Source organism: Pleurotus ostreatus (genome assembly GCF_014466165.1).
Source record: "Pleurotus ostreatus strain PC9 chromosome Unknown scaffold_5, whole genome shotgun sequence".
Lineage (NCBI taxonomy): Eukaryota > Fungi > Basidiomycota > Agaricomycetes > Agaricales > Pleurotaceae > Pleurotus > Pleurotus ostreatus.
The window spans coordinates 1,540,768-1,554,737 of record NW_023503160.1 but is presented as its reverse complement, the minus strand read 5'-3'; the positions used below and the strand labels follow the sequence as shown (position 1 = coordinate 1,554,737).

The following is a 13,970-nucleotide window of genomic DNA, read 5'->3' as shown; positions in this document are numbered from 1 at the left end:
GCGCTGCAAAGAATGTAAATCACTGTGCTGCCGAAGTTGACTGAGTTCCAAATTATCCCGGCAAAGTCCAGAAAGCCAAAATTTTGAGTCAATACAAAGTGACTGTCTAGTGATCCATCCTACCCATCCTATACACAATGTCACGATTCTTCAGACAAGCTGGCGACTCAGATTCGGACTCTGATGAGTCTGAGGAGCTCATGTCCAGCGACGAGGAGGCCCCCACCACGAAAACCACCACCACGAAGACGGCCATGTCTCAATTCTTGCGTACAGCTGGATCGGATTCGTCGAGTGACTCGAGTTCGGATGAGGAGGACAGCGACGACGACGATAGTGATGCCCCCAAGAAGAAGAAGAAGGGACTGCCGAGGGCTAGTGACACGGACGATAGTGACAGCGACGATGAGGGCAAGCCTGGAAAGATTATCAGTGCTGCAGAGAAGCGTGTGCAGGAGATGGAAGGCACGGGGAAAGCCATGGATAATGCCATGAAAATAAATGACTGGGTGGCCATATCCAACGGTACGCGCTACTTGATGGATTGATTTGACCACCGTCTAAGTAACCCGAACGATTTATGAAAGAATTCGACAAGCTGATACGTATGGTTCAACGCCAGAGCACTGTTTCTGAGCCCCTCCCCCCGTTCTTCCTCAAAACTATAGCCAGTCTTGAGACTTCGGTCACCAACACCATTGCGAAGGAGAAGGAGGCGAAGAAGAAGATGAACGCTACCAACGCGAAGGCCTTGACAGCGATGAGGCAGAAAGTCAAGAAGACTTTGAAGGAATACGAGAAGGAGTTGAAACAATACCAAGCCGTATGTATCTGTAATACAGATTTATGCATTGCGCAGATGTCAACTTTCTGTTATGTAGGACCCGGAGACGTTCGAGCGCGACTACCTTGCCACGATTACTAGGGACACGGCTCCCCCACAGAGAGCGCCGAGGGTGAGAGTAGTCGAGGGTGACGACGAGGACTTCACCACTGTTGTGCCGAAGGGCGTAAAGGCTATGCAGTTCACGTCGGAAAGTATATACAAGAATCTACAGTCCGTCCAAGAAGCTCGCGGAAAGAAGGTAAAGCTTTATACAAGTATTCACGATTAACCAGCTAACACAAAAGAATCCAGAATACCGACCGCGCCGAACAAATCAAGATTCTAGAGAAACTCTTGGAGGTTGCTGTCACCTCATACCAGCGTATTCGCGTCCTTCTTGCCTTAATCTCCTCACGTTTCGACTACAACTCATCTGTGGCCTCCCACATGCCTGTGGATCTGTGGATATCCGCTCAACGTGAAGTCGACCAACTTGTCTCGATTGTGGCCGCCGATTCTTCTTATTCTATTCAAGAAATCACTGAAGACTACGACGAGCTGATCGAGCGGACACCGAGCGGAGAAAAGGACGGCGTCGTCCGTATCCGTGGCAGTATCATCAGTTTCGTAGATCGACTGGATGACGAATTCACGAAGAGCCTCCAAAACATCGACCCTCACGGGACGGAATACGTTGAAAGATTGAAGGACGAAAAAGTGCTATACTGCACGATATGTAGGGCTCAGGCCTTCTATGAACAATCAAAACAAGACGATCCTCTTGGAAGAGTTGTTATGAGACGTTTAGAGCGTATTTATTCAAAGGTATGATTCCACAATTTTCTACCTTCTACCGTTGCTTCTGTATCTAATGTGGTCCATTGATGCCTTAGCCCGACGCCGTTGTTCAAGCTTTGGAATCCGCCGCGGAGCAGTCCGATATTAAGCCTTCCATGTCCCTTTCAAAGCAGGGCAGTTCGTCGGGCTTGATACATGTTCTATGCGTCTACCTGTACAAGGCTGGAAACTCTTTGCTGCGGACTCGCGCAATGCTCAGCCACATCTACCATCACGCGCTGCACAACGATTTCCACAGTGGTCGCGATATGTTGTTGATGTCACATCTGCAAGAATCTATCCATTCCGCCGATGTTGCAACTCAAATTATGTACAATCGTACTGTTGTTCAACTGGGTCTCTGTGCTTTCCGATGTGGCCTCATCAAAGAAGCTCAGGCTACGCTGCAGGATATCTTCACCACTCAACGTGTGAAGGAGCTTCTTGCGCAAGGTGTCCACCAACAACGCTTCCAAACACTGTCACCGGAGCAAGAAAAGGCCGAGAGGCAGCGACAACTACCCTTCCACATGCACATCAATACTGAGCTCCTTGAAGCTGCCTTCCTTGTGTCGAGCATGCTTGTTGAAATTCCGCTGCTCGCTAGCATTGATTCGGAAGAGCTGAAACGAAAGGCGATATCCAAGCCATTCCGACGGTTGCTCGACTTCGCCGATCGTCAAGTCTTCACAGGTCCTCCCGAGAGTACTCGAGATCATATCATGCAAGCAAGCAAGGCGCTTCAGGATGGCGAATGGGAACATTGTCGGGACTTGATCCAAAGCATCAAGATTTGGAGCTTGATGCCCGAAGCTGCTTCTGTCAAAGAGATGCTGGCGAAGTAAGTTTGCGCTTTCAACCACATAGTATTTGACTTTCCTGACCCTTTGTGCAGACGCATCCAAGAGCAGGGACTCCGAACATATCTCTTCACTTACGCACCCCATTACACAACTCTATCCCTCTCCCTTCTCTCCCGCACATTCTCCCTCCCATTACGCACCGTCACCTCCATCGTGTCAAAAATGATCTGGAGCGAAGAACTCTCGGCTTCGCTTGATCAAGCCCAAGGTGTCGTTGTGTTCCATCGCATCGAGTTCTCCAGAGCACAGCAACTTGCGCAGACTGTAGCTGATAAAGTCGCTGCGATGGTTGAGCAGAACGAGAAGGCTTTGGATGCTAAGATGGGTGTTACGACTGGTTGGGGCGATCGCCAGGGCGCCGACAAAGGCGAAAAGCGTGGAGAACAAACGCAGGAACGGAGAGGACGTGGGGATCGCACCAGAGGTGCTCGAGGTATGTTCACATCCTGTCGGACCCTCATCTGCTCACCCTTTGTACAGGTGGAATGCGGGGGCGTGGATCACGATTTGCTCAGGGTTTGGGTACTGCTCAACGAACGGGATAGTTTAGCACCTTCACATATGTATTGTATAGCATTATTCCCATGTTTTGAGTTAAAAACGTTAATCTGTCCCTCTTCACTTTCTTCATATGCCAAGGCTGAGCATATCCCGAGCTACATGTGTTCTGTCTGAACGTGTTACTGCGGTAATCTACTTCTTCCAGTAACTAGGAGAATGCGATGCAAGCGTTCCCAAGTGCACCACTTGCTTTGTTCGTCCGCTCTAATGGCTTTTGGGATGTCAAGCTCAAAGCCTTTGAGTTTGGTCAAAGGCTCTAATGTCTGCGTCGCTTCCTCGATCTTCACGACGTCGCGACGCGCGTCAGTCTCTCGACGGCGTCTTGTGTTTGGTTTCTCTGGGGGTGTTTCAGCTTCAGATACACTGTGTTTAGGTAATGTCGAAGGCAAGAGGGCTGCGCTTGTCGAAGGTTTCCCTAGGGTAGTGGGCGTCGCAGACGTTTGCTCCGATAACTTGCGTTTCTTTGAACGCATGTAGCTCGGTTCAAGCCATTCCTTAGGGTCATGCTCGTGCTTCGATGGCAGTGACGGAAGAGGATCAACGACATCATGGTTGCCATTCTGGTGGTTAGCTTTATCATTGACCTTCAACGGAGTCGATGGCAACTGGTGTTGTTCAGACGGTTGTTTTGGACTGGGCGGTGGTGTGGGTATTGGTTCATCTGCGTATTCCAAGATTATCGGCGACTCTTCGTCGACATCCATAGCTACGGGCGCTGGGGGAGACACGATGGGCGGCGGTGGCGATGGGAGCGGAGGTTCCGTCGGTTTATCATCGACATCAACGGCTGCGCCTACTAGTTGGCTACTGGGTGGCAGAGGGGGGACTCCAGCGTCTGCACTGTCATCTTCCGTTAGGCTTGTAGACGCTGCATGAAATTGTGGCGGATCCGCCTCGTCGCGTTGTTCATCCATGTCAACATCTGAACCTGAATCAGAGAAGAGGGAATTATGCGATTCGTTGTTGCTGTCTGCTTCCTCGGCCTCGTTGTCATCAAGTGGTACTTCGTGGCTTATTGAGATTTGCGAGGAAGACTTGTGTAGATACATGCCTCGTGGTCGACGTTGGGATCGCGGTTGGGATTGCGACTGGGATTGTGACTGGGACTGAGATAGTGAATAGGATATATCAGAATCGGGCGCGACGATATGGTCGCCGGTGGTGCGGAGTACATGCATTGGTCTTGGTACTTTGCGCGTTATTGCAGGATGTATTGATACAAGAGGGGCTGCCGCTGAGGACGACGGATACGTTGCTGGAATGATGGCAGGAGATGATGGCAATGAGGAGATACGGAGAGGCTCTCGCTGCTCAGCCTCGCTTTCTACGGTTGTAATTTTGTCATCCAAATCACGGTTGGGACTGGGACTGGGACTTCCGGAGGCGATTGACCTACTCTTCAGTCGAGGGGACGGAGTAGACGACCATTCAGTAAGTGGCGAACTGAAAGGCGAGACGTGATCATGGCGTTCGACGGGTGAAGCTTTGACCACGGGAGAAGCAGCAGATATTCTGGGGCCTGATGTAAAACATATGAACGTGCCCTTCCTACTGTAAGTGTACCCATGGGACTTACTCTGGAGAGCTGCTTTAAGGGGATTTGGATTTCTACTTGCGAAGGGCTGCGGCGGCTCTTCCGAAGAAGTCGATTCACTCCCTTCTGAAGACGGTATATGGCGGGTAACAATGTCGGCAATCCTATTTTCTATGTACTGAAACAATGTTACATGAGTTCTAAGTGCAGCAAGAACTCTAATAAGCTCACCTTCCAGCTTCTGCGATATTCTGACATCGGGGATGCATCGGCATCACCGGTCGATGACCTTTGAATCAGAGGAGCTGTCTTTCTTGCAGTTTGCTTTGTTACATTGATTTTGGCCTGTTGCAGGAGCAGAGGTTGATTGGTTTCTTTCACAGTTTCCCGTTCTTCCCTTGCTTTCTTGCGCTCTTTCAGGACATTCCTACGCCGTTCATCAGTACTAATTCCCTTCATCCAAACTGCAACTTATACCCAGCTCCGCCGTGTGATCGTAAACCCTCGATCCACTCATGTATCGAGCGTTCCTCATGGATCTCTTTCGGCCTTCCCCATTCGGCCTCATCAATGCTCCCAATAATTGTGAAGGAGTCACACTCGAACGCAAGGTACGGCTCTGCCGTCATGCCCTTTCGACCTCTTCCAACAGGTATTCGCGTAAGGACCAATCGGAAATCCTTGATAGTTATGAGAGCCGTCTTGTGACTAGTCAAACGACTTTGGTTCAGCCTGAATCACTGCGTTAGCATCATAACTGGACATACATGATTGGAGCCTACCTACCGAACTCCTCCAGTGCAAGCTTTGTTAAGCAAACAGGCATTCGATGCTGCCTGTCAGAGACCTTGACCCATATTCTGTCGTCACCTTCACCACGTGTCAAGTACTTCAATTGCAGTTTGTGTTAGTTGCGAGCTGGTCCCAAATATTCAAGGACATGTACCTCCACGAGCTGAACTTTCTTCCTCTTCGTATGCTGTGGAACACTAGTCAGTGAGCCCCCATATTCTTCCCCAATATCAATGAGATAGGACGATAGCCAGGAATGAAGTGCTTCTGACATTGTGGTGTTAGTTCAGGTTCAATGAACTCGCACGCCGCGTAGAAGGAAACAATCGGTCACGCTCACATGATATAACGATCGTGTGCGTGACACTCAGCCAATAGGGAACATTGATTTGGAACTACCCAGAAGTCTTCAAGGGCAACAACACGGAGACCAATCACGTATATCATTGTTGTTACAGCAGGAAAATTTCGGGGTATAAGTATACAAGTACAACAATAAGAGATCAGCAAGAGATTACAACAACACAGGAGTTACGGGAGTAGATGTTCGTACAGGTATCGCGATCTTGAGTACACCCGGGTTTCTGTCGAAGCTCGGCTTTAGACCAGACCTGCGAATGACTCAGAGTTAGACGTTACCTCTTATAAAGGTGAAACGAAGGGACTCACTTTGCCATTGCTTGCCAAATCACTGGCTTCAGGACAGGTTTGCTTCCGGGGGAGTGGTTACCTCGACCAACAATGACCTTCAAATCTTGACCTCCCCCAGAAAGCACAATATCTCTGATAGCTTCTTTCGTTCTGTAAATAGCTTCTGGGACACGTAGCCCATGGAGATCGAGGGTATTTGCTGGTAGGCCACGGTTATTGGCTATATACAATCCACGCTATCAGACCCCGATAAGAGAGCGGTGAGTAGGTAGGATAATCACCTAAGAGATACCGCCGCTCAGCCTTCCTATGCAGGGAAACAGCATTCTCCTGGGATCGCCTCGCTTCTAGGGCTAAGAGGAATGCTTCCCGAACCTGAGTCTTTGCTAATGCTTTCAGTCGCTCTTGCAAAAGTTCATCCCGTTTCTGCACTTCAGCTTGAGCCTGGCTCCTGTAGTTTTCCGCTTTCTTCTGAAGAGACTGAGGGTTGATTGTCGACACGATGCTTTCTATTTCTGCCAGCATGGAGGCTGCATCAGTGGCTGGTTGAGGAGTTGCGTCTGTTGGTTTAATGTCGGTGGCATCCGCCTGGTCTATCGACTTCGAGATATTCACTGACGGCACCGCCGGAGCTACGTCGGATGTAGCAACGAGGTTCGCTTGGTACACGGCCACAACCACCTCTCCCACTTCATCTTCCATCGCCTGCACAGATTCGGAGACAATAATTGATTCCGGGCTGCGCCCTAGGTCGAGAAGAGGTATTTGTATGGAAAGGATATCGTCGCGGCCGTCGCCTGATGGAGTGAGCGGAGGCGTAGGCATCGCATTCACTGGTCCAACATCAGAAGTTGAGGGGTGAGCGTACTCCAATTTGTCGATAATCTTTGCATCATTGGCTATTAATGCAAGGTTCTCGGAGGGGACGTCATCAATGGGCTCACTCTCTTCAGGTGGCTCCGAAGTTTGTACAGGAAGCGGGGGCTCAGTCGCAGATTCGTTGGTGGGTTCGAAGGCAGATTCAGTCGTGGGTTCAGCCGCGTCGTTCACGGAAGGAGGAGTCGAGCTATAGGAAGAATAATGCTCAGAGCCCGACGGTGAGACTTCATGTATGGAAATGTGGTCATCATCCTCAAGGGACGCCGTAGGTTGAGGTTGAGGGGTCAAAACCTGTTCGACGTTCCTTGTCTCCGAGTCACGGACACGGTGGTCTTCCTCGTACACTCTTGGACGTGTGGGGAGTGGGGGAATGTGTTGGAACTGCACGACACGTTCCCTTGGTGGCAAAGCTGGTGCGACAGCTGTTTGTAGAGGAGTGGGTCGAGGGGGCCTCGTCCTAGGCCGTCTCGTATGAGGTTCTCGGGGAGGGGGTATTTGTTCGGCGATAGCAGACTCGACAAGTGCCCTAGTGGCCGCCCACGTAACCAACAAGTATAAGGTCATCATTCCAAGGAGGAGGTAATTCTTGCCGAAGAAGTAGTAGTCAAAAGCGAAGCGAAGCGCTTGCATGGCATACGCGTGAAATGAGTTCGGCTTGTAGGCTGTAGTTTGATAAAGCGCGAATCCCTCCCATACACCGATCATGAAGGCTGTAATCTTGAGATTGAAGCGAGCCAAGCGGGCGAGGACACGCAGCCCAACTCCCAGAATGAGAGCACTCAGGTCATCATCCATGGTGTTGAGTTGTTAGATTTCTGTGAGCTGGGCTTTTTCTGAATTACAGTTTCCGCCATTAAAATTTAGGACCGACCGGTGATAGTTGAAGTTGGGTGGGGATATTTCAGAGGGAGTTGCCAGTCAGTTGGCGCATGAGTAAAAGTGGGTTGCCGGTGGACATCAGTATTTGCGGTGAATTCTTCAGTCCAGTCCTCTTCTGACGAATGTAGTCGTCGCGAGCAAAGCCGCAGCAGCCTGATTGCACTGCCTATAGTTCTAGGTCCCGAAGCATCGCGCTGGGCGCCTACTGAAGATGTGGCGCCTTATCTTATCAAGGGTTGCCAGTTGGCGGTGACTCGCCAGAATTTCGAATAGTCTAAGCTTAAAGCTTGAGTACCTTCCCACTCACACAGAATCCCCAAGAATCTACAGAACATGGCCACCGACGCTCCCGCCCCCGTCGCTGTACCCCAGATGCAACCCGCCGCTGCGCCCGTTCGTGAGGAGGCTCCTGTGCCACTCTCATTCCCCGCAATTCTACGCAATCCAGGTGTCAGTCATCGTTTCGCCCATTTGCATGCAGACCAGCCAATCAGTCGCTCTTTGCCCGTCAAGAAGAGCATCAAGCGGGACGATAACGAGGGGAAGCGTTGGGTACGCCGGAAGGAGAACGGTATGACCCCACTTAGTACTAGTTTCCTACGAACACCACCTAACGTTTCCACACGCAGCCCGCTTCGTTGATAACCCACATATCGTACATGCCTCGAAGGCAGACTATGCACCACTGCTTCCCAATGCAAAGAGAACCTTCCCTGAACCCTTGCCTGCGTATCTACCCCGCACAGTGAAGGCGCCGGATACGATTCAACCAATTCTAGAGCCGAATTCCGCGAATGCTGGGCGGTTCTCACTCAGTCTAAAGGGTATGCGACGGGACTTGCGCAAGGCTGGATTCCGAGCACAAATCCTCGTCGAGGATATCGAGAAGGAGATAACTGAATGGCTCCAGGGCGGAGCATTCGCCGCCTCTGACGGCTCAGAGTCGTCTCTCCTCAACTTCCCAGGAATACCCATTGGGAGGATGGACTGCATCTCTGAGGTCTCCCGCGACCCTTTGCAGTTAATCTGGGCGGTCAGCGAGGATGCATTTGCCCGTTACGTAGTGCATTGTTGCGCCCGCTACTACGAGATCGTCAGCTTCAGTGGGCCTTCCTATTCGTCCCTATTTGCCGCCGTTAACAGTTCACCGTAGGCAAGGAAGTGAAGGGACGCAGATTAACTTACCTCCTACGGCCGAATGTTGCCCACCCCGACTCCTTTGCCCCCGTCGGTCTCTACACGCCTCCCACAACTGACCTCGATTCGGCCTCACAGTTTGAAACCGACCCAGAAACTGACGTCCTATCCGAAATCCTCGCCGAAGGCAACGAATCGGACGCGGAATGTGCCGCAGACGTCAAGCATCTCGAGGACATAGTCGAAGCGCAATCCCCGAGACCCTTCTCTCCAGACAATGACTGGTCGGTCATCGAGGGGTCTGATATCGAAGGAGACCATGAAGGAGACATAACCGTAGGCGTTGAGGCATTGTCAATACAACCAACGGTCTCTCCTAGACGTCCCCTGGCTTCCCGCCATTGGACTTCCAGGCAGGACCGATCGGCTTCGTCCCCTTCACCGTCACCCGTGCGTCGACCCGCTCGTCGGCGCATGGTCAAACGCCGGGTAGTGTCGTTAAGACAAACACACAGGGCTCAGCAAGCATCCTTCTTCGACTATCTCTTTGCATAAAGGGAATGTCCTTCTAAGTCTTTAGTTGTATTCGTGCTAATGTCATAAATATAGTCTTGTCGTGTCCTTTGTAGAATCATCCAGTGATAAACCTTGTCAGGAAATATAATGTAGAGCCTCCGAAACGCTGTTCAATAGTAAAATCTCTGACGAGAACACGAGCAATTAAAAACACGTACTATTAGGTTCGTGATAGCAGTGAATGCCAGTACGAAGATAAGGTAGGATTTAGTTCTGTTCATGTTTGCTTGAGGGTCGAACGTACTCGACGGCGAGGAGCCAGCCCCAAGTATGCAGACAAGTAGCAAGCCCTGGATAAAACAGTTGAGTCGAGTTCACTCAGCTCAGAGACTACACTCACGTTCGAGAGTACCCATGACAGTAGGACCTAAATCGCAAATATAAGCTCAAGACAAGACTTCTATGTGCACAGGAAGCACATACATTTGTGCGCACACTCGCGTAATAGTCCTTCGCCGCCTGCTCCCTCTCCGCATCACTGGGACCAGAGGGAACTTTGGAAGCCGGGGGAGGCTCCGAGCGATTTCGCAGGGCATACAGCGCCTCTTCGTATATCTGGCTAATATCGTTCGGGGCCGTCGCTATCTCGACCTCGACTTGTTTGTCTTTATTCTGCACTACAGCACCGAGATCAATCTCGTCTGCCGAGTCCTGCTTTGTCCCCCAAGAAATCTAAGAGTATGTTCAGTACGAGTTGGCTCCCGAAAAAGTGAGCTGCGAGAACGTACATCGTCGAGGTTTGAGAATGCATAACTAGAGCACCATGTTAATGGCCTTGGCTTCCCAGAGAGCATCGGAGAGCTTACACGTTAAGAATATTTATATACGTCGGAGACATGAAGAAGTATTGCACAGAGCTTGTCAACACATGCCATGGGTCGAACGCAAGCAGACTGCTAGCCGCATATACTATCCACGGCAAGGTTAACTCAATTGTGACACCAGAACAATGTAATAAGCTAAACTCACAGCCAAATGTAATAACAACGCTGAACAGCATGACGCTATTGGCACTGCCGCCTTGTTGTGCGGCTTTCAAGGCGCACTGAATGGACGCGAAGATCAAGTAGACCATAAGAATCGCCAAGAAGATCGAAGTTAATTTATACTTCATCTTTGACCTATGTCAAAAGGATTGGCATCAGTATCAGCCCTGTATGTCAACGACTGAGTATCAAGAAGGGGACGCACGTCTGAGGTTTATTACCCATGGCAAACAGGAAGCAAGCAATGACGATAGACCCCATCATAAACTATTGACTCAACAGTCAGTTTCGGACGCGTGGAGCGTTCCCCAGGCTCTCGCCTCACCTGAACTATGAGATTAAAATTCTGAATCCCGGGCATGTTAAATGACGGATCCTCAAGAGAGGACGTCAAAACAACCTAGCCGATCTCTCAGTATAGGCCCGTTCCTTTCAAAGTTCGACGGAATATGCTCACGAAGAAGAGATAGAAGTTCCCCTGCGACACATATAATCAGCATTCTTACGTTCTAGCTTAGCAGCGAATGGAGACAAGAGACTCACAATCGCGAACCACGAGAAGGTCAGATTGATCACATTATACATCATCTCCAGCATGAGCGACACCTTCCTGCCGACGCTGTGCCCCGAGCGCAGGATCTGCCCCAAATGCGCGATGGAGTAGGTCGCCGCGAAGAACGAGCCGTTCAGCCATCTCCTCCGCTGCAGGATGAACTCGGGCAGGGCGTCGGGGACATCGGTCTCGCCGATCGCTCCCTGGACGTATCGTAGCACCCTTTAAAGGATTTAGGCTCGGCGGAGCTGAATATGTAATGTAAGGCTCACCAGTTCGAGTTGGCTTTGGCGACGAGTTCAAAGCAGAGAATGCGCTGTAGGACGTGTTACCGAAAGTTATCAAGCTGAACACAATATATGTACATACATCTTCGGCAAGATCTAGCATGCAGAACAAGTCAGATCGATGGAGAACACGGTAAAGTAATGCACTCACACATATTGGATGTGAAGATATCCGTGTCTCGGCCATGCAAAACCTCGCCTTTGAAATACGAAGCTAGGGGACCAACGCCTCGTTTATCGTTCTGGAGGGCGATATACCTTTGTCGTGCAATAACAACGAATCAAGTCAGCTCAATCGAAACCACGGGCGCAAGACAAACTAAACGAACCGATACGCCGAGAACGCGCCAGGCTTCATCATGACGGTCAACGTCGAAGCTAGAGACTGGGGAGGAACTCGTTTACTCACCAGCACACTTATATAACCAAACATGGACTCTGTCGTCTTATCCAATATGTTGCTGATCTTATATTCGAAGTTCTGGGCAGCGACTATAATCATTCCACTCAGATTCGTTGAGCGTTTAAGGAAGGATGTACTAGAATACTCACCTAGCGGATTGGCGAGCAGGGACCAGTGCTTCCCTTTATACACCGCTATCTCGCCGCAAGCACCTCCCACATTGGAGTTCAGATCGAAGGTCTTCCACAAGCGATATATGCTCTTGTTCCCAGGTCGCGTTCCGACATCTAGCAGGACACAGACATTGGGCTACATAACCACCCGAGTCAGCGAACGACAGAACCAGGGATTCGGTCACAGTTCAAAAGAGAAACCCTCACCTGCAGCAGCGGAGCGAACGCATTAAAGAACCAGCGGTGGCTATTAATCTTCTTCTGGTTCTTCTCCTTCAAGCAGAATATTATCTGCGTCGGCACAATCCCCTTATCGGGGTACCTAAAATGTATGTTGGAGTCCAGCCCAAAGGACGTCGTGTACTCGAACAAGTGCGCAGTGACTTCTTCCCCGTTCACCAAGTTCTTCATCTGCCCGACGTCTTGGTATACGCCTAGGAGAGTCAGGCAATGAAGGACGTTCTGGTTGATCTTCCGACGGCCGTCGGATACTATGCAGACTACGACCTGTTATTCATTAGTCAAGGCAGGGGGATGGTGTCTCGCTACATACCTTTTTCCATGCGTCAGGACCCCAGGTTTGGGAATTTTTACGAGTACATAGGTGAGAGATATTCTGCATCACACCGTGCATTGTCCGACAGAAGAGTTCTTCGTCTTCCTGCAGCCAACGTCATTAGCATTGACTCTAGTAGCCTTGGAAAGATAATTACATTGTACATCGTTATAACAATGAACAGCTCAGTTTTGCGCCCCATCTCGTTCTGTCGGAGAGAAAATCCTCTCTTCTCAAATTCGTCCGGGTCTCCGGTGACAGCAGTATATCGCGTCTTCGTCATTTCCGGCTCGCCTCTACTGCTGAACGGCATCACCATCGCAGGCGGGACATCCGATGAAAGCACGTAATTTCCATTCGTGAGCTGCACTCGCTTCCTCGACTTGCGGCGGCGGACTACCCGCCCACTTGGCGCAGGCCCATAGTGCTTCGTCTCCACAGGCGTCTCCGGCTCCGTATTCGCGTGCGACGAAAGGCTCTTCTCCCTCTGAATATACTGCGCGGTCTGGATGTAATCGCCCGGCACGCCGTAGTCGCCGTTCACAACATACATCGCCGCCTTCTCCGGGTCGTGCACACGCCGCTCCGGGCTTGCGACGTAGTGGAAGCTGTTGTTCCCTACGACCATGTAGTCCTCGTCGTCGACAGCGGGGGTGGGCGAGCGGGAGCGGGGTGGGCGGAAGGGACTGCGTGAGTAGTTGCCAGATGCAAACACTTGCGCGCCGTAATCGTTGCCCGCAGGGAGCGTGTTCATCGCTTCCAGCGCTTGGTCATATGAGTGAGGCGAGGGCGGCGTGTAGTCAGATCCCCCATTCGAGTAAGCACTCGCGCGATGGGGCGCCGCGCCGTATGTATCGTCGAACGGGTCTCCCGACGGGACCGACTGGTACTCATCAATCTGCAGCGTCTCCCCGGTCATAATCGGCTCCAGCTGCTGCCCATGCTGGTAGTAGCGGTAAGGAGAATGTCCGGGGCTGGGCGTCGGCAGCTCCCGTCGAGCGTGCTGTGAAAGACGGGCGTTTGATGATGGTCCTGGACCGGCTTGCATAGGTAGTTGAGGTTCATGATTCTGATGCTGTTCGTGCCCGAGGAGGTTATCGAGGGCTTCGGTTATCTCGTCGTAGTCGCGGAATGTGTCGTCCATAGGAGAGCTTCGTCGCGTCGAAGGCATCGGGGCGTCAGATAAGCTGTATCGTTGAAAGGGGTCCCCCATGGGCGTCGTGTAAGTCGTTTTCGAGGCGCTGCCGTTTTTGAAGCGCGAGCTTGCCTTCAGGTGGTCGAGCGGGGTGATACTGAGGGTACGGAGAGAACCAAGATTGAACGTTTGAACACTGGCAGAGATCAAGAACTGTCGCGTCTTTCCACGTGATCGCGAGCCCGCTGCGCCGCAGTTTCCTGGATTCGGAAGCGACGATCACCATCGGCGAGGGCAAACATCTTCCTTCGATTCCAAAAGCGCCTCGACACAAAAGCGTCC

General features: G+C 51.2%; 5 protein-coding genes across 5 annotated transcripts; 2 read left to right on the top strand and 3 right to left on the bottom strand.

The window, feature by feature from the left end:
• Nucleotides 1-137: 137 nt before the first annotated feature.
• NIP1 (Translation initiation factor 3 subunit c) lies at nucleotides 138-3,071 on the top strand (the record flags this gene model as incomplete). Its single annotated transcript, XM_036777075.1, has 7 exons — nucleotides 138-525; nucleotides 588-823; nucleotides 882-1,085; nucleotides 1,139-1,651; nucleotides 1,720-2,504; nucleotides 2,559-2,959; nucleotides 3,007-3,071. 7 exons carry the CDS (start codon nucleotides 138-140, stop codon nucleotides 3,069-3,071), a joined length of 2,592 nt encoding a protein of 863 aa, XP_036630695.1.
• Nucleotides 3,072-3,206: 135 nt separating this feature from the next.
• Nucleotides 3,207-5,687, bottom strand: PC9H_007543 (uncharacterized protein; the record flags this gene model as incomplete). Its single annotated transcript, XM_036777074.1, has 6 exons — nucleotides 3,207-4,606; nucleotides 4,664-4,799; nucleotides 4,853-5,048; nucleotides 5,099-5,353; nucleotides 5,404-5,510; nucleotides 5,568-5,687. 6 exons carry the CDS (start codon nucleotides 5,685-5,687, stop codon nucleotides 3,207-3,209), a joined length of 2,214 nt encoding a protein of 737 aa, XP_036630694.1.
• A 240-nt stretch (nucleotides 5,688-5,927) lies between these two features.
• On the bottom strand, nucleotides 5,928-7,738 carry PC9H_007542 (uncharacterized protein; the record flags this gene model as incomplete). The annotated part of the gene is made up of 3 exons (XM_036777073.1): nucleotides 5,928-6,024; nucleotides 6,083-6,284; nucleotides 6,346-7,738. The coding sequence occupies 3 exons, from the start codon at nucleotides 7,736-7,738 to the stop codon at nucleotides 5,928-5,930; spliced, it is 1,692 nt and encodes a 563-aa protein (XP_036630693.1).
• A 417-nt stretch (nucleotides 7,739-8,155) lies between these two features.
• PC9H_007541 (uncharacterized protein) lies at nucleotides 8,156-9,514 on the top strand (the record flags this gene model as incomplete). The annotated part of the gene is made up of 3 exons (XM_036777072.1): nucleotides 8,156-8,393; nucleotides 8,452-8,925; nucleotides 8,976-9,514. 3 exons carry the CDS (start codon nucleotides 8,156-8,158, stop codon nucleotides 9,512-9,514), a joined length of 1,251 nt encoding a protein of 416 aa, XP_036630692.1.
• A 76-nt stretch (nucleotides 9,515-9,590) lies between these two features.
• PC9H_007540 (uncharacterized protein) lies at nucleotides 9,591-13,664 on the bottom strand (the record flags this gene model as incomplete). The annotated part of the gene is made up of 20 exons (XM_036777071.1): nucleotides 9,591-9,641; nucleotides 9,694-9,825; nucleotides 9,876-9,902; nucleotides 9,959-10,207; nucleotides 10,264-10,288; nucleotides 10,342-10,444; nucleotides 10,505-10,656; nucleotides 10,727-10,788; nucleotides 10,847-10,921; nucleotides 10,979-10,999; nucleotides 11,065-11,296; nucleotides 11,347-11,390; nucleotides 11,444-11,457; nucleotides 11,513-11,619; nucleotides 11,691-11,713; nucleotides 11,771-11,853; nucleotides 11,914-12,073; nucleotides 12,145-12,444; nucleotides 12,491-12,598; nucleotides 12,651-13,664. The coding sequence occupies 20 exons, from the start codon at nucleotides 13,662-13,664 to the stop codon at nucleotides 9,591-9,593; spliced, it is 2,982 nt and encodes a 993-aa protein (XP_036630691.1).
• Nucleotides 13,665-13,970: the final 306 nt, after the last annotated feature.